General features: G+C 34.3%; 1 protein-coding gene across 1 annotated transcript in view; it reads right to left on the minus strand.

Moving 5' to 3' along the window:
• Positions 1–18577, minus strand: part of LOC113494848 — a 77010-nt gene that overhangs the window by 6225 nt on the left and 52208 nt on the right. Inside the window, exons 2-7 of the mRNA XM_026873350.1 lie at positions 7435–7540; positions 6786–6897; positions 5508–5674; positions 4980–5063; positions 2460–2558; positions 945–1063 (exon numbers count right to left, since the gene is read on the minus strand). Coding sequence (XP_026729151.1) covers positions 945–1063; positions 2460–2558; positions 4980–5063; positions 5508–5674; positions 6786–6897; positions 7435–7540 — 687 coding nt within the window. The remainder of the gene's footprint in view (positions 1–944; positions 1064–2459; positions 2559–4979; positions 5064–5507; positions 5675–6785; positions 6898–7434; positions 7541–18577) is intronic.

The following is an 18577-nucleotide window of genomic DNA, read 5'->3' on the forward strand; positions in this document are numbered from 1 at the left end:
GAGTTAATATTATCCGCATTAAAATAATTTAATTTGATGGTCAATAGTGTCGTTAATTACCAATTACAATAATATCTTATGCATTTTTTTTGTGTCTAAAAATTTTGAGCCTCTTCCTTTATAAAATCATCAGAACTATTCCAACTGCAAAACTTCTATAAGGGATAAGAAATAAAATCAGTAACAAACATAATTTCGTTTGCTTCCGCAAGCTTATTGATCGAAATCTGACACCGAACAGGAAAAGTAAAGAAGAAACTCCAAATATAAGTTTCTATTTGCACGGGGTGAGTGCAATCTCATTTTATCAAGAACGCGACACCCCTATTTGCTGATGCAGGCCTATTCTGATAGACACATTGGTACGGACGCGATTGCCTTTTTAGTGGAATTGAACGTTCGAATTGGTACTTTAGTGCGGACGATTGTACGTTTAGCGAAGTGGCCTATTGAAGTCAGCTGTTAAAGTGGTTTACGCACTACTCGATATCAAAGAAGTATTTAGGTAACCTAACGCACTGGTATGAGATCGGGTTTGGGAATAGGATACTGTTTAAAACTAGGTCGTATGAAAATTGCTTTTATCTTTAGACTATAAAAATAAGCAATTTTCTTTAAGCTTATATTATGATATGAATTGCCGTATTAGTTTTATGGTTCAGCAACCAATTCCGATCATAAATAACAGAGTTCCTAAATAACCCCTTTCTCAAGAATGGTTATAGTTGCTTTTGATCTCATGAAACTCAACAAAAGACCATCAAAGCAGAACCACAGAGTTCAGCTTACAGCAGACAGCAAAAATCAACAAAAAAGCATCCAAAACGTTCTTATTCAAATATACCCCATATACAATTCAAATAGGGTTCACAAACCATTACCAGATAATAATAAATTCATAGTGTACACATTTGTTTCTTTATGAATATGATATGGATACTCACCAGAAGTAATGGGCCTCATGGGACACGTCATGATGTTCTCGCATCGTTGACCGTCGATATTAAACTCCTCGTTCTCTATGTAAAGCTTTATGTACGGCAGTCGTGTGTTCAAGTGGTATCTAAAAGAAAAATAAACTTATTAGTATGGTGTGAGTAGACTCGCAACACTAAGGGTTACATGGAAACTAGATTAAGAAAGACATCTTTGCTACAAAAATGGATCATCCATCAAATTTATAACCAACCGATGCTAAAACTCGATATTTATTTTCATTATTTTCTGTTATACACGCAACAGAAACACATTACGAAATGAAAACAGAAAACTAAGCCAATAATTACTAAGCTTTCTTTATCACAGAGATAGTTTGACATCATACTTTGACATTTATCGTTTTGAAAACAGGTATAATTGGGACACGTAAAACATCGTGTTTTACGTGTCCCAATTATACCTGTTTTCAAACAACATGTACTAGTACAATATTGATACCCTAAGGCGAAAATAAAAATAATAGAAATGAGTATAAGCCAGGCTCTATGGGATACTTTTCCTATAAATAGCTAACGTGGGATGGCTAATTTCACGAATTAACTTGCTTGTGCCTATATTTTTTCCACAGTGGGTGTTTAATATACACATTTTTACAGCTTCAACTTTTTAGTAGGTATTCTAAAATCCTTATTTGTGTCTAAATTGTCTGGTCCTTGATCTAAATTAAGATACAGCGGTTCTTGTTGAAATGAACATTAAAACCTCTTTACCATTCTATAATAAATTAATTTAAATAAATAAGTAAATAAGGCCATTGATGGTTAACTACATGACTTTTTGCCGTGTGTCTAGCTTGAGGTCAGAGTGTCGACATCGAAGCTCCAAAGTTAATGAAGCATCGTGTTAATAGATCGTCGAGTGGACACCGCTGGGATAGCATGAAATCACGTAATTGATGCCACTTCACATTTATTCGATGTAAAAATATCCTAGAGGGGAAAGAAAAATCTGGAGCCAGATACCAAAAATGAGCATTTGGTTAAATTCTCAAGATTTTCCTTTGTCTATTTCTGGAACTTGAGTCGTGTTATCATTGCCAACAAAAACGAAACTGACGTTGATGTAAAGACTACAAAGTACAGCTCTCGTTTCAAACTGTACGGGGAAAACAACGTTGACAAACAATATTTAACGCTGCGGACCTAAACAAACATATTTGTTCAAGCCAGATCTTACCCTCATCAAAATTTGTGCTTCGCCTCATGACTTTGAAGAGATACTCCGCTCCGATCTAATTTATTAGGCTTAAATATCTAATTTGGGACAATATTTATCATTCTAAATTTCCGGTCCATATTTTAGTACGAGGTCATGAATATGCAAATGTTGAATCGATTTATGAACGGATTTAGAATCGGTAATAAGTTATTCAAGTGGATGAATTTAATCTACTTTCCGATGTACCGGTATTGGTGATTAACGAAATAAACAGTCAGTATGAAATAGTGTAATATACTTGCCTGCAGTGTAGATTTCTTGGATACACTCCAGGATAGGCAGCAGACTGCACGTAACAGGTTTGCAGCCGACAATCCCGGAACACTCGCTCGCAATACGACCTGGGAAAAATTACTCTCGTTCATTAACTTAATTCGCTAACAAAGCTGAGCAAAATCATTATTCCCGACACTTTTAGTCGGAGATTTTCGCTGTAAAAATTTTGATGGTCTTCATATTTTTTAAAGATTTTTAAATTGCTGACTCGTAAAACGGTAAAGCTATTACTTGGAAGAAGCACGTACAGTTATTACGGAAGTAAATGCTTTTAAATCTTGGTGTTGATTCAAATAGCACTGTTCCATGGACCCTTAATAAAGATTCTACGTTCAATAAAACTTAGGCTCAAAACGGCATTTCATCTAAACTTTTTTATATAGTTATTCTATTATGCCATTTTCGGACATCCGCTTTTTGTGTCGTGTTTTCAACAGTATTGACATAGTACCTTTGGCCGTTATAACGTATTTGCTTTTGCTGACGCATTTTTTAAATAAAAAACTCCGAGCAACATTACACACGTTGCAAAAATTCCGCAAACTCATGTATATAAATAACATTCTCGAAAAACACCCCTTGAGCCCTATCAAAAAAGGACCAAACGATTTAAAAAGAAATCCCAGAGTCAGCAAATACGCACCTCACTTTAATTCAAGTACTTGATTACAGCGCATAAATCAATATGACTGCAATAATAGGTGGGCAGTAAGGCCGCGCCGACAATTCAACACGATTTATAAGCCATTTCGGTCACGTACCCACCAAAGTGGTGCCATTTGGAGCCAGTCAGAATGATTCTGGAACGTTTGCGACATTCGGGATAAGACTCTTAAGTAATTGGCAACTCGAACTTGATTTATGCAGTGGCCGTCGAGTGATGATTTGAGGCATTGCGTTTGTGATTTATTGGCATGGAAATTGAGTGTCACGATTTTGGGTAAAGCTGGGGTTCATGAAGTTTCAAGTCACGTTGTTTGTGTTAGGTACTTATCGGTTTAGGAAGTTCAGCTTTGCTGGGAACAAGATCACCAGGACTTAGTGCCGTTACTTACTTATTGTTCGAATATTATATTTATGATTTTATGAGGCATGTCTCAACAAGCTTGCCTGTCTAATACTCTTAAATAATAGCTTCATGATTTCTTACCACTTTATTCATTTATTCATACAGATTATACCACCATAAAGATGTCCAAGGCGTTTACGTCAAAGAGTTACCTTGCATCAATATGTAAGGGCGATGCCGCAGGTCCAGCTAGTTTCAAAATAAATTGTGAACTTTCTGCTTTAAATGTATTTGTTTTGTTATTAACGAGGGTATAAATTGTTCGGAATGTGGTACTAAATTATTGAAACTTTTGGTGCTAACATTCAGCGTCAACAAATAACAATTTATCATTTAACGAATTAACTGTTACTGAAGTTACTGTTTTAATTATTTTAGCCTTTATTCCTCATATTTTATGGGCGTTTATTTGCGTAGCAAAAATATTGCCCCGAAATTATTCTGAGTATTGATTACATTTTGCTTAAAATTGTTGAAAATTTAAAGGCCATGAGTTAAGAGCAACTTGACCTTCACAATAGTATAATCGACAGGTGTAAAGGTTAGCTTTACTGAGCGAAAAATCTCAAATTCTCTATCAAAAATCAACAAATAGCTCAGTTCAACAATACAATAAACTGAAACGTGATCATTCCAGTTGAAAACACGCTTTGTGATCTCAGCACATAGAATCGATCACACTCAGAAGTAAGCGCAGACAATGCCGAATAGCTTTTCCAAACGATTTGCTTTAAAATGTTCATCACGTACGTTTGAATTCCCTTTGAAGTCGGCTTCGCAATTTGGCAAATAATTTAAATAAAGTCGGCCCGAGGACGCCTCCCTGTGGAACCCCTATATGTTTTGTTTCTCGTTATATCTGATTTCGATAAAAATAATCGTTTTAAGGCAATTTGTGTTACAAATGTTAATGTTTTCGAGAGGTAAATACACCCCTGTATCTTGGGTGAATACTCAAACGGGTCTATTATTAGATCTCGTTAGGGAGTGAATGTAAAATGAGATGTTTTGTATTTGCATTATTTTTAAGTTTCTTCTTTTGTTTATTCGATATGATCATTGCGTTTTCCTTGTTTATTTTTAATGCGAGACGACATTATGTGGAAAATGATGTTAATATGGTTAAATTATAAATATTTTAACTTAATAATTTTACTGATATGACTTTTGAGTATATAATTTTCTCTATCTTCTAATTCTCTCTCTTTCTCTTTTAAGTCTAGCATATTTATGGTTCATTTTTCATAGCGGTGATTTAATTTCACTAAACAAATCACTGTATAAATTAACCTTACCACCATCTAGCATACCCATATTTCAATTCCAATCTCAAACACGAAACTTGTAAGTACATACCCAAACATTGCTATTTCGATTAACGCCAATCTAATATAGACAGACATAGGTAAACACGTACCCAGCAACAACTTCCCCTCTTCTATTTGGATATAGTTCCGGATGCTGCCCGTACCGTAGATACACTTCAAATTGTTGCTCAGCTCTGCAAAGGAAATTATGTGTAAAAACTTACTCCAGATATTTGCTTTGCGCTTCTGTGAATCGAGTTCGTATTATTGTATCTCGGTAAATATTCCACTTGTGCATTTTTATAATTTTGGGGTTTTTGTGTATAAAGGAAACAGGTGTTTTAATTCAGTCTTGAGATGAAAGAAACACACGGAACATCTGGCCTGACTGTTAGATTTGAAATCAAAATTTTTGGTTTTTATGAAAGCAGTATTAAATCAAATATCGTCATTATAACAATAAGAGACACACACAAATAAACAACAACAAAACTAATAAACGTGTTTCGAATCAGACAACAATTTCGGTAATAAATCAAATACTTTGGTAATTAAAATCACAGTTCACAATAGTTTGGAACTTAAAATCGTTGCCTTTGAATCTCTATTAAATTAACCCAGTTAATATGATCGCTGACCTGGAATCGAAACTGAAGTAAGTTTGATCAGTGAAGTTGTCGGCGTGGAATACTATCTTCACGAAGTTGGTCTCCGATATGAAAGTCTGCGGTTGTTCTATCTCGCCGCAGAAGAGTCCTGGCTCCTTCCTGTTCGAGACATCGGTCTTCGCGTTGCCGTCGACTATCTGATGGATGAAAATAAATAATTGAATTGAATACAAGTACATGGAATGTCAGATAGTGAAAAATTTCATCTGTCTCGTTGTACTTTGTATGGTCATATTGATTTTGGATATCTGTTGTTGGTTACTAGTTCAAATACGTCATTGTAATTAAATTTGTTAGATAGAGTGTATATATGAAGTAAGTTAATATCAGTCATTCTTTGTCATTTGTAAATATTTTCTCGAAAAATTGGTACACTGGAGTGTAAGTAAGCATAAACACTAATAAACTTAAGCATACAAAAGAGAATACAGAATTCACTTCTCGGTACAAAGAAAATGACAAATAGTTCTAGAATGTAGTCAACATGGTCCCTTTGATTTAGCTTCTGAGAAATGTTTGCCTTACGGTACTTCCTGTTAAATTATTTCTCATTTCTCAAGTTTTTCTCGAGAATATTTCTTACCCACCTCTAGAGCATTGCGATGCACCTCAGTAATCATGTTTGTCTACATTTAATTTCTTTCTTTTAAGTTTAATTATTATTCACAAATCGTAAACAAATTTGAAAGCAATCAACCAAAATATGAAATAGCGTCTCAAATCCAAATCACATCAGGATTCTAAAATTAGAGTTCGTAAACTCCCGAATCTACAAACGTAGAATGATTCAATAATTTTGTTTAAATTAGCTGTTCTGAGTTCCGAGTTCTTTCACCCGTCAGCCGAGTTCAAAAATTAATTAGTAGAATTGCGAGAGCGTACCTACGTCGACTCAATTAGCAGTATTTGTAATGGCGGCCGATTTTACGACTTTCTGACTCTCAACTTTTTTTGTTATCCGGATTTCCTTTTATACTTTTCATCGTTTTCTTTCAATGAATATAAATGAGAAAAAATAATAAGAAGCCATTATTCCATTCGTTAAATTTGGGCTGGTTAAGGCGGGTAATATTAGAACTTGCCCCTTCGTTTGTCTTTGAGAGATTTGTATATTTTATGTAGGAAGTACCGTCACGTAGTAGGCAGCTTTTACTTCAGCTTCTCAAAGTAACCATCAACATATTTTGATTTTGATTAAAATTTTCAGAAGGTCATTGTTGTATTCATAAACCCCGTCCTGATTCGTACCTGCATGTATCCTTTGTGACACGTCGTGCCATTGATCAAGGTTCCAACTTTGAACTTTTTGAACCTGATCCTAAGAATCCAATCCTTCGGCGATCCTCTGAAAGCTCTAAACCTGCAAAAAATAAAAACATTACAGAAAACGTTCTTTTGCAACGAACTAAGGAGTATTTATTCCAAGCTTACGAAAGCAATTCTTACAACCTTTTTGTACAATATTGCCTCAAATAAATTATGACAATTTATCATAAGTATTATATCTGACAAAAATGCTCAAGACTTCCTTATCGCTTAGTTCCTTCAAGCAAAACAATATTTATTAGGGCAATATATTTTGAGACTCATGAATATTATGATTCTTAATTTTTTTGGGCGTATGTTAAATTTTGATATTCTAGTAGGAATAGGTGCAAAAACAAATCATTTGTTAAAAAGGAAAATTCTTCATTTCTTTTAGCATATTATTAAAAAAAGGACGTTCCCATTATCAGACTCAGTCACTCACTAAGACATAGTTGTTTTTGATGATCAATATTTTTGGGACCCAAGAAACCAAACTTCTGAAACAAGATCCTACGCAACCCGTAATAAGTGATGCTACATCAACATCAATCATTCTTACCACAAAGTTTAGTTAAGTTAGACCACTGACCTATATGTGCAAGTGAGGGGTCTGCCGAAGTTCTCCGAGGTCACCGGAGGGGACGACACGTCTTCGTATATCTCCACCGTCTTGTTACAATGGTCCCGTTTTGAATCTGAAACAAATAACAGGATTCGTTATAATTTTGGTCGTATTGCTTTTCTTGCAGCTTCGTGCGTTATCAGGTAAACATTGTGGGGGCATTTAAGTCTGGAAATTTGGTTTTGTTCATTGTCGTTAATATTTGTGATTAATAGTTTATGTACATGCAAAAGAGTAGAAAAACCATTATTCTTGTAACATAAGCAATTTCTACCAGCTGAAATTACGTTTAGAGCCATTAAACATATTATTCAAAAGTATTTTTCATGTAAGGTTGTTAAGTTCGCCCTTTTGGACATCAAAATCATCGATTTAAAAAACCACAGTCAAACACTGTTATTGACAGGGCTGATTTTTTGGCAAAACGGAATCCAAAAAAAGAAACTATATGTAAAGTCTTGATAAAAAGAATAAAAACAGAGCGTATTCGTAATTACGTGCCGGCTGACGTGTTAATGAAACGGGAAATGCTTTTACGTTGACGTCAAAGCTTTGCTTGATACGACGTAAGTTTATGAATGTAGTCTGAGACCTTTGAGTTTTGTTTCGATTTCAAATGATATTTCATCTGCTGCGAAAATGTGTATAGAGTCGTGAACATGAATAGTTGGTATTACAGCTATAAAGTTTGTGTGTAACCTAAGTAGCTGTCTGAATTTCTGTCATTTTAATTAGACTATTAGCGCTTTTTGAACATCCCAAGACAGTTGACTTGTTTACAAAATTAATGTACTATGTTGTATGCAATTAAATACCTATATTTATTGTTTCCTTCCTTATATACCGGCCAATGCTCAGCGGCGAGGTATTTATAAGCTGAAATTATTCTTATTATCTTATTCGATCTGTCATTTGCATATAAAAAAAGAAAGCGAGGATAAGAGTTTCAAACAAAAAAATAACTTTTCTTGAAATTGAAACTTAGACGCAAAGATTTAATTTAAAGTTGCAGAAACCTGAACGTATTTTATGCTGACGGCGCTAGTAGCTCATTGTGCTGCGAGCTATATTTCCCCTTCTGCACCGTTCTTAGTTCTTAGGTATTTGTCATGGGCGACCAAGGAGCACTTTTTTAAGAAGATTCTGACATGCTGTTGGTTAGTTTTATGCGACTGTGTCAGTTAAACAAAACTGAAACGGCTTTTAGGGTTATGGAGACCAGTTTTGGTAAAGACCTTACCTTACCTATATAATGTCCCGAAGCTTTTAAAATACAAAATACAGTATTCTGTTGTATTATAGATCAGAAAATTAATCAAAATGGGTCCATACCAAAAGTTAATTTGTTTTTTTTTGTTCTTGAAAAAAAACGACTCCCGCAGTATAAAGGAATGTAATTCTTGTGTCGTTGGGGGTTTCACAAATTAACAAATCACGTGCACGTTGACACCCAGACTCAGATCAAGCAGTCGTGGGACGCACCAACGCTATGCACTCAGCTATCCGTGTATATATTTACGTGAACGTGTAATATTAAGTTCGTATGTGTAATGGGAATAAAACTAGTTACGATACTCACCTAGCTTAATTGACGCCAAAACTTACCACAAAAGTAAAACACTAATCATCTCGGAATCCCAAACTTTAGCCAAAAAAGTACTAAAAATATCTAAAGCAAACATTCTAGTTCTCAAAAACAATGAGTTGCGAAAAAAAAACGCTTCGCAAACTTGTTCAGCTACACTTATGCCGCGTTAAGCCCTGCAGCACCAAACTTTCCTATTGGTCGATGCACACAGTTCGAAAGTTTGCCAAATATGTTGGTTTTAGTTTGGCCAACCAGTCAAACGGCCAATTCCAAATGTTTGTTTTGGTATTTGGACAAAGTTGTTGGCTATTTCAACTATTGACCTATCAACGTTTAATTTGGCATCGAGATGTTTTAATTTCCCTATCCAATGCAAAAAAAAAGCGTTTTTACTAATGACCTCTAAAAAATGTTCTCGTTTTTACAATAATATTTGTAGTATTTTTTTGTAATAATATTTGGTAGGCTTAAGAAGACATCTACTGTTTTTACGGTCCGTTGACGATATAAATTATACCAAAAAAAAAAAAATTGGCAGAATATATTTATTGACCAACAACCGTTTACCTTAACCCAGAAAATTCATACTATTCTGTTAATTTGGAAATGGAATATAAATGTTTGTTTATTTCGGTGCGTAGAGTCTGAAATATTTAATTAAACATACATTACAGTAAGAACCGCGTTCATTTGACCGGATATTAATTAATGAGGTATTTTACCAATTCCATGTAGAATAAAAAAATATTATGGTTTTGAAGAACCAACGAGTTTAAATTAACGTTATTAATGAATGAATAAATTCTCCGTACCTGTTACAATGCTTTCATGAGTTGATAAATGAATGCAATGTAAAGTTATATAATATATGAATAAATGATTTAAAAAAAAATATCCTAGTTTTTTATTTTATTTTTTATCAATACATTAATTGTTTGAACGATTGATGGAGCAGGTATGAATGGTATCAGCCAGGTAGGTAGGCCAGGCTAGGTAACAGCCAGAGTCGCGCAGAGTATGCGCGAGCGATCCCGTGACTCTGGCTAAAGCAGTAGAAGGGGCCCGGGGTGTTTTTAGTAGGTGGAAGTCCGACATATCCCCACGCCGTGCCCTCGACGTGGGTTGAAGACATTAGCGTTTCACCCCGGAAAAAAAAAAGGTATGAATGGTATGATTAAAATGTTATGTTACGGTGTAAACTACAAAGTTACATAATACGGATGACGATTTCGTTTTCAATAATTTTCAGATAGTTTAATGAATATTGGATTCGTTTATCTTCTTGCGTCCCGCAGATGTAATTTGATTAAAAACATAGCTTCTGGTTAAGTAATAGTCGCGACGGCCTAGATCGGAACACTATTAATAAACCTTCGCTATATATTATGAACCGTGATTGCTTGACAGTTTAAAAAATTCATAGGTTAAATTATTGTTTACCACTATAACACCAAATAACAAAAATGAAATTATATTAAGGTCCTATTTGTTTGGAACTCCCAAGACGAGTGGCATGAGCCTGACTTGCAATTAATATATTTTTTAATCTTTTCTCTATCTATTTGTAGATACTGATTAAGTTAGACAAGATTAATGACTAATGGTCTTATCCGTGTTAAGTCAATCTACACAACGGTCTTTGACGCTGTCCGGATAATCTCATTGCCACTTAGTCTGGATCTAGCGAACAATTGAATTAGCCAGGCAATAGAACTATTGACAGTAATCGGGAGGTAGACGATTCGAATGGAAATTAACTTAAGATTTGTAGGGATTTGTGTAAATTAATGAGGAAATTGCGTTACCATGTGTTTATATTATAAAGGTGTATTTGTTGTTATTCTTGTGCTTTGTGTATTCACTAATTATATGCGATGATTACACTAGTTTAGGTACTTAAAATGGTAAATAATCTTTGTGCGTCTTTTTGTATTAAAACGAAAATTAAATAGAAAACACGACTTAAACCAATGTTAAACAACAATCAAGATTATTAAGCTTATAACTAACTATTAAACTACTAAAGTTTGCGTTTTGGAGGTTTAGATCAAGCAGTTTTATATTGCATGGATTTACTATCCATGCGATCGTGTAATAGTAGTAAAAACAACTGACTAAGGGTATTTTTTGTTTCTTATTATTAGCTAAAAGCCTTAAAAGTACTAAATAAAAAATAACATCTATCTCGAAGGAGTAAAAAAAAATTTCTGACATATTTACGTACATTCATCAATTAATTTGTTTGTCTAGAAACATTTTTCATTACATAGAGAAACTGTGTGCCAACTCGTAATGGTTCTGCGTTCAAACTTGAGACACACCTCTTTCATTTAACTTAATTGGCGCAGTAACAAACCACTTTTACCGAAGCGTCGCGGTTTCCATTATGACAAAGATAATTGTATGAAGTTGGAAATATGTTTATTATCAATGTAATGTTTATAAACTTACTTTAATATTTAATTTATGGAATGTTGGCGTGGGTGAAAAAGCAGCATATAAAGAAAAAAATACTTAAGTAACCATGAGGTACACAATGCAAAAAATAACCATTGCCACGTTCAGTTATTGAATATATTTGTGTTAATGTTTAATAACCACAAATATTCAAATCTACAGTGACCAAGTGAAACGTTCACGACTGCGTCTCGCTCTTGACCGTATTTTTACCAAGCTGTTCGCACACCTACGTTAACTATCACCATCAACGTCTAATAACTCTTTACCAACACATTATCTCGTGTCTACCTTCCAGACAACTTATCGCAAAGTGCCTTAAGCACTTAAATAAAGTCGTTCTAAGCCGTATTCATTCTAGTATTAATTTTAGGGGCCCTCCAACTTTCCACTTAGTGTAAGAGCTACCCATCTGTCACTTATGTATCAGGTGCGTTCTTAAAGTGCCTTAAATGTAACTTAGAAGGGCTAGACTTAAAACTTAGTTCGATGGAAGTTTTAAGTGTTAATAAATTAAATTGGTGAAGAGGGTTGAGTGAGTGTTGAACTCTTTAAGTTTGTAAAACGGTCTGTTTCTGTTTAGTTGAATTGTGGTTGATGACTTTTTTAGAGGTTTTGTTTCGTCTATAGTTCTAATGTTTTTGTACATTAATGCTATATTTTAATGATAACCAAATTGTTGAGAATTCGTTAGAGAATATATGTCTTGTTATTATTATTACTCATCTTAAATGTCTTATGGTTGTTTAAAATAATGTTTATTTACATATAAAAATGGATTTACCGATTGGATTCTTAATATTTCAAATTCACCAAATGTAATTCATTAAAAAAATACCATGAGACGCATTTTTAAACGACGCTTCGGCTAACGAACTTATTAATTGACTTCTTGTCTGTAATTTTTTCTGAACTTAGAAGAAAATTTTATTCAATCTTGTCAACCGTATGTCCAAATACAAGACCAGCAAAAACCGCAGTTTTTTGTTTACCAACGACTAGTTTCAACCCCGGGGATTTTGTCGGCTCAAAGTTTCATCCCTCGGGGGTGAGAGCTATACATCACGAGCGTCGCTACGTATTATGTTACTGCTACATTTCTTGAGTGTCGACTTGACTGTGTTGATTTTATATGGAAGTGATAGATGAAACGTTTGTTTGCTAAAGTGGGGAAAAAAGGTATCGATCATTGTGAGTTGTACAGGTTAATAACGTTTTTGTTCGGAGACAAAAGGATTGTGAAGTACCAAAAATTTTGGTGTATTTTTTTTAGGTTTGTATATATTTGGTAAAATGGGTATAGAATAGAAAGGGTACTTCATAAAACTAGGTACGATATTAAAGAAAAACATGATTTCCCAAGAATTTTCTTCAGAAAATCTAAAAACCGCTGTGGCGAACCCAACCACAGTATACAACAAACAATTACGTCACATTTTCCCAACAAATAAGGTACTATTTTAAACAGTGTGGTCGCGTTTGTGGCGCGTCCTTCGTAACGAGTGCAACTGATAGCTCATAGCGAGTGGTCGCGACCACTTTGCTGTGGTCGCAGTCGTTTAGTGCGACGACCCCTGCTATCAGCTGTGGTTGTTTTTAATTTATCGTCCCTCATTATAAATAAGGTCACTTGTTGGTTTTTGTGGAATATCCCGTGGGATGATAGATGTGGGGCAATGAGGGTAATTTACATTTTGTCGTCGGTTTTTTTCTTCATTTATGCTTTAAATTTTTCTGACCTTTTAGCTATTCCACTTAACTATTATACGCTTACAATATTTTATAACATCCGTTTATGATACATTTACACGTTTTCGAATGATCATGACTTGAGCTTTTTGACTTTTGTGACTTTTCCCTTAGATCATTTTTGTTCTACTTTATGAAAAACCTAAACTCATCTGCCAGCTACAACTTGACAAAATGCTGACACGTTTTCAAAATACTCATTCTCGTCCAAACTGAAAATATAATAAACGTCTCCCGAACATCGTCTCTTAAATTACGTTGCTCTGAATTCAAATCCAATATCGTGTTTTAAACTTAAAGTAAAATTCTATATACAGAATTCGTACTGCAAGTAGTTCGGACGTGTAACCGAACTTACACGGAAGACTCTTTTATCCGAAACTTCGGTCCCCAGGCGGCCATAAAACTATGAGTATGTAGACTACTTCATGAAGTTTTAAAATACATTTACTTGAAAGCACACCTATTTTAGATATGTCGGACGTAATATTAGTTTCGGATACGTGTTTATCCGAAACGCGGATATTTAGATATTGAAAACACGAACTGCCCGTCTCTCGAATATGAGTTTAGGTACTTGAAAGCTTACAGTTAAAATAAAAATAGAACTACGATTGAATGTTCCTGTAACTTGGTTCGAATTAAGGAGAAATCGAAGAAAGTCTTAATAAACCTTCAACTTAACCGAAACATCGAAAGTTTACGTCAACCCGCAGCGAACGTCAAATACTTAATAACAAATTTACTTCAAAAGATCTGAGTGGAAGATAAAACGGGTTTCCGTTGAAAAGTTCATAAAAACCAAGTGGAAGTCTGGCCAGTGGAGTGTCGTGAAACTTTGGTTACTTCACAACTTGCCCGTTTCACGGCATAGCTGTAGTTTTTTCCGATTATAAGTTGGGCCCCAGATGTTACGTAGATAGAGTTTCCGCAGTCTTTAGTACCTATGAATGTCTTGGTGGAATGTTCGTGATGTGTAGCTTCACTGAAAGTTTATTTCTGGTGGTTTATGTTATCTTTTGAACTATGCATACGTAAATATTAATCTAAGTTTACTATTACGAACTTATATTATGCTCAATTTTAAGTAATCTTCGGATTCAGTTCAATTCCGTATTTCATAAGAAACGGGAGCCTATTTAACCGCCACTGTTTCTTGGTAACTGTCGCCAATATCAAGAAAAGTAGGTCAGAATAATATAATTCTAATTACTTTACAACTGTCAAATATGTCTAACACCAACAAATGTCAGTCAAAAAGGTCCCTGTTAACGTATTATTTTAAGATCGGGCCATTCAAAATAGTGCTTTAATATAAGCCTTCTTAAACCACATTTCAGTTGAGCAAATCCTAAAACGTAATAACTCTATACAAGCACGCTGATTGAGTCGTTATTCACTACATTGAGGTTAAAACTATCGGATGCTCGATTCGAGTCCGCCGTACCGATATAGCTTCAAATCGCAATTGAAACGCTTAACGTTTAGAATTGACACATCCACGTTAATAGAACGTTTAACGATATGTGGGATGAAGTGGTTAAGGTTTTAAGATGAAGAGATTTGAAATTGGGAACAATTGTTTAGGATTAAGTGAAAGAGCATAAACATAAAATTATAAACCTTCGTTGATCAAAACCCTGATAATTTTTTAAACTTTAAAAAGGAATAAAACTAACTCCTTTATATACGAATAACGTCCTTTTATATTTTGAACATCATGGAAATCTTTGTTATATTTGTTTATGAGGTAAGGTTAATATGTAATTATCAAAAATAAATACTCAGTGTACACAAAATCAAAAACGTTGCTTACCTCTGACCTTTATTACGATCTATACAACCATTACCCAACCTTCACATTCACAAGAACACCACTAGTAGGCTTAAGCACAGATAAGCAAGTACGGTATATTGGCGTAATTAAGAGTGCTTGTACCTTAAGTATTTTTACGTCCGCCTCGGGGCAACCGAGACACTTCTACTTCTACCCTACCGTCAAAGTGAGGTATACTGCGGAAATTTTAGCCTGCCCTCAGGCGAAGGGAATTTGTAATATTTCGTGTCGTTTGAACATTTACTACCCTACTACAAACCGAGTTGCTACGTCATTACAATTAAGATCTTAATTAAAGACTTGATTTTTTGGGGTTATTTGTTGGATAAAGTAGTTTGATTGACGGAAGTGTGTGTTGAAGGTACCTATTAAAGTGCGGTAACGTGGAACCTACATCTTACTAAACTGAGTTCCTACTTATATTATAAAGGCGAAAGTTGTATGCATGGATAGATATGGATATTTGTTCCTCTTTTACGCAAAAACAACTGAACGGATTTAGCTAAAACTTAGTACACAGAAAGTTTATAACCAGAATTAACACATGATGGTATATTATACATCGATTTCATAATTCCATGAAATCATTTTCATTTTGTATGAGTAGAAAAATGTAGTAAAATAGATTTACTAACCATAAAATGGAACATTTTTGTAACAGTTTTCATCTTATGCAAAATATCCAACCTGAAATAAAATTCAATACGTCCAAAATATCTATACAATTCCTTTTTACGTACCTATTCATTAACTTATTAATTTGTTTACGAGCCTCAATAATTGAATAGCAATCTCAGTTAGTTTAAGTCAATTTAAAAAACGTCTTTTAGAATAACTCTCTACAGCTGTAAACCTACATAACTATCTCCCCTAACTAAATATTTAAGCATTACTGTATCACATTGGTACGCTCACAGCCCGACCACAGGCAGCCGGCTTGCCCCATTATGTCAGACAAGTCAATACAAATTGCATCCCGCCTTACCTGGGGCCCATTGATAATAATCCTTGTAGCTGCTAACGAATACTCTGTCCGTAGTCTGGAGTTGGTCTAGAGACTAAATTTGTTAAGAGATAGTGTAAAATAGTAGCGGTATTTAGCACTAAAGTTTCATTTGTCGAAGTGGTAATTGCTTCCAGAGAAGAAATAAAACCTACAACAAGGCTTCTTTTTTCTTTATAACCAATGAAATTCAAGGCACGGGCATATAGCCAGACTCAGGGCAAGCTTTCGTGGATCACACAAATTCTTGTCCTACATGGGGACTTCACCCGCGACATGTCGCGCACAATGGGTAAGGCAGGGTGCCCTCCACCATTCGTTAGCAAAAATTTATAACAGACGCTGAAAAGTATAGAAAAATTATGTTGTTCTACAAAAGTCACGTGACCCATACCGCCTTTACATATATTACTTTATAATGATGCTTTTTGAACTCTTACAAGGGTCTGAAAGAAAGCCAGCCACAATACGTGTATAGAAAGAAGTGCATGATTCTCCTTTACTTTACTTTAAGATAAATCCTACAGGTAAAAACATCTGAAAAGGCAGCTTAAAAGGCTGAATCCATTACAATCAAATCACCATTACCTTTAATACTGAAACACTTTTTCCCCATCCATAAATCGTATTTCTTTCCAAAATGAAATAATTTAAAACGGTTTATAAGTAGCTCGCCTTAAACAGTAGATCCTAGAGATCTAATTATATCAAACTGGGAATATGAAAAGAGACTGCAGAGCCGCAGTCTGCAGATATTTAAATGAGATAAGCTGAGCTTTCTAACAATTTATCGTTTGAGCTTATTACGTATAGAGATTTTGTTTCAACTGATTTCTGAATTTGCGGATATCTGGTTTAGGTTCGTTATGGGCTTCGAAGAGAATTATTGTATTTTACGTAAAATGTAAAAGATTTTTATGTTATAAGGTCACTTGTAATCATTTTATGAATAAGTTAATTAGTTTACGGTTTAAATAACTTCTAGAAGTAAGTTTTCACGTGGATATAAATGTGTTTTTTAAGCTTAATTTTTAACGTCAAACAACAATTACTACACACCCTGATTTCCCACCACTTCTTGAGTTCTCTTGCTGAGAGAGGGAGAAAAAATTGCACACAAACTTCCACAGACATTCCTTTTATAACAATTTATATAGGTAAAAAATAATAACATAAGTATGCAGGTACCGCACCGTATTCAGAAACATTTTAAAGTCCAAAAACGTTTTTACCAATTCCTCTTCTAACTATACAAAATATCTTGCAAAGTACTTACAATAGTCCAAAAAAGGCTTTAAAAATGTACTTCGGGTGTAAATTACAACCTCTTTTAAACTCGAAACTCGGTAAAAATTCACAAAACACTCATCGAAGCTTCAAGTTAGGAACACGTCAGACACCCGCGGTACTCTATAGTGTACTTAGTGAAACATTTAAGTATTCCGAGCCGAGAATTCACAAGTTAAACAGGTGGCAAGGTGGAGTTCACACTACACTCCCGGTGTCACTTTACACATTCAGCGAATTGCTGGGATGGGATATACGGTCATGCATTGTGGACGCTGCCGTTATTGTTTTTAAGCTAAGAGATGGTGCCTCAAAACACATAATTGTATAAATGATTTTATGAATAATGTTAAAAATGTTTATATAATGAACGCTTTTTTAATAAAATTCTCTTTTAATTCTTTTATAATTTACCTTACCATCTAAATTGATCGTTTGCTGACCTTAATCAATCAGTGCAAGACGTCTGAGATTTATTAAGATCTGATTTATTCAGTAAAACGTTATGACATTTTCGTTCATTCCTTTTTATGGACCTTATAATGTGTAACGAACATTAGTATAATCACACACTAGTATAATCATATTATTAAAGTTAATTATTGTGAAAAGGATTAGTATCATGAATTTAATTAGTATTCGAATTTCAATTACTCCTATATAATATGATTAAATGTACTTAATCAAAGTAATTTTTTCAATGATAATTAAATGTCTTAGACCAGATCTTCTTAGTCTATACATTTTGTAAATATAAATAAAAACAATTACTTAGCAACTTTCAGCTAAAGGTTCAGCTCACTATATAATCCCGTATATTTCCAAGATTGTTGCACTCAAGGAGAAAAGTCTTTCAGTGAAAGAATACGTAATGTGACATTCACGTGTTCAAAGAAAATTCTAGTCATGTGACATTTTGATGTCCATTGCAGGCGGGTGCAGTGACGCAAGCTAGAATAAAATACACTGAGTTACAAAGGGAGCAAAACGGATGGAAAAAAATAACAATAAAGGCAAGTAATAAATGACTTTGAAAGTAACTGTGTCCTGTTAAAAAGAAGATAAGTTTGTCATATAGGAATAATTTTTTTTCTTCAAAAAAAACGACTCTCTCTGTAAAAAAATTTATCCTAGTGTCGCCGAGAGTTTCTTAAACATAAAAAGGCATGCGCAAACATACCCAGACTGG

The sequence above is a fragment of the Trichoplusia ni genome, chromosome 6 (genome assembly GCF_003590095.1).
Source record: "Trichoplusia ni isolate ovarian cell line Hi5 chromosome 6, tn1, whole genome shotgun sequence".
NCBI lineage: Eukaryota > Metazoa > Arthropoda > Insecta > Lepidoptera > Noctuidae > Trichoplusia > Trichoplusia ni.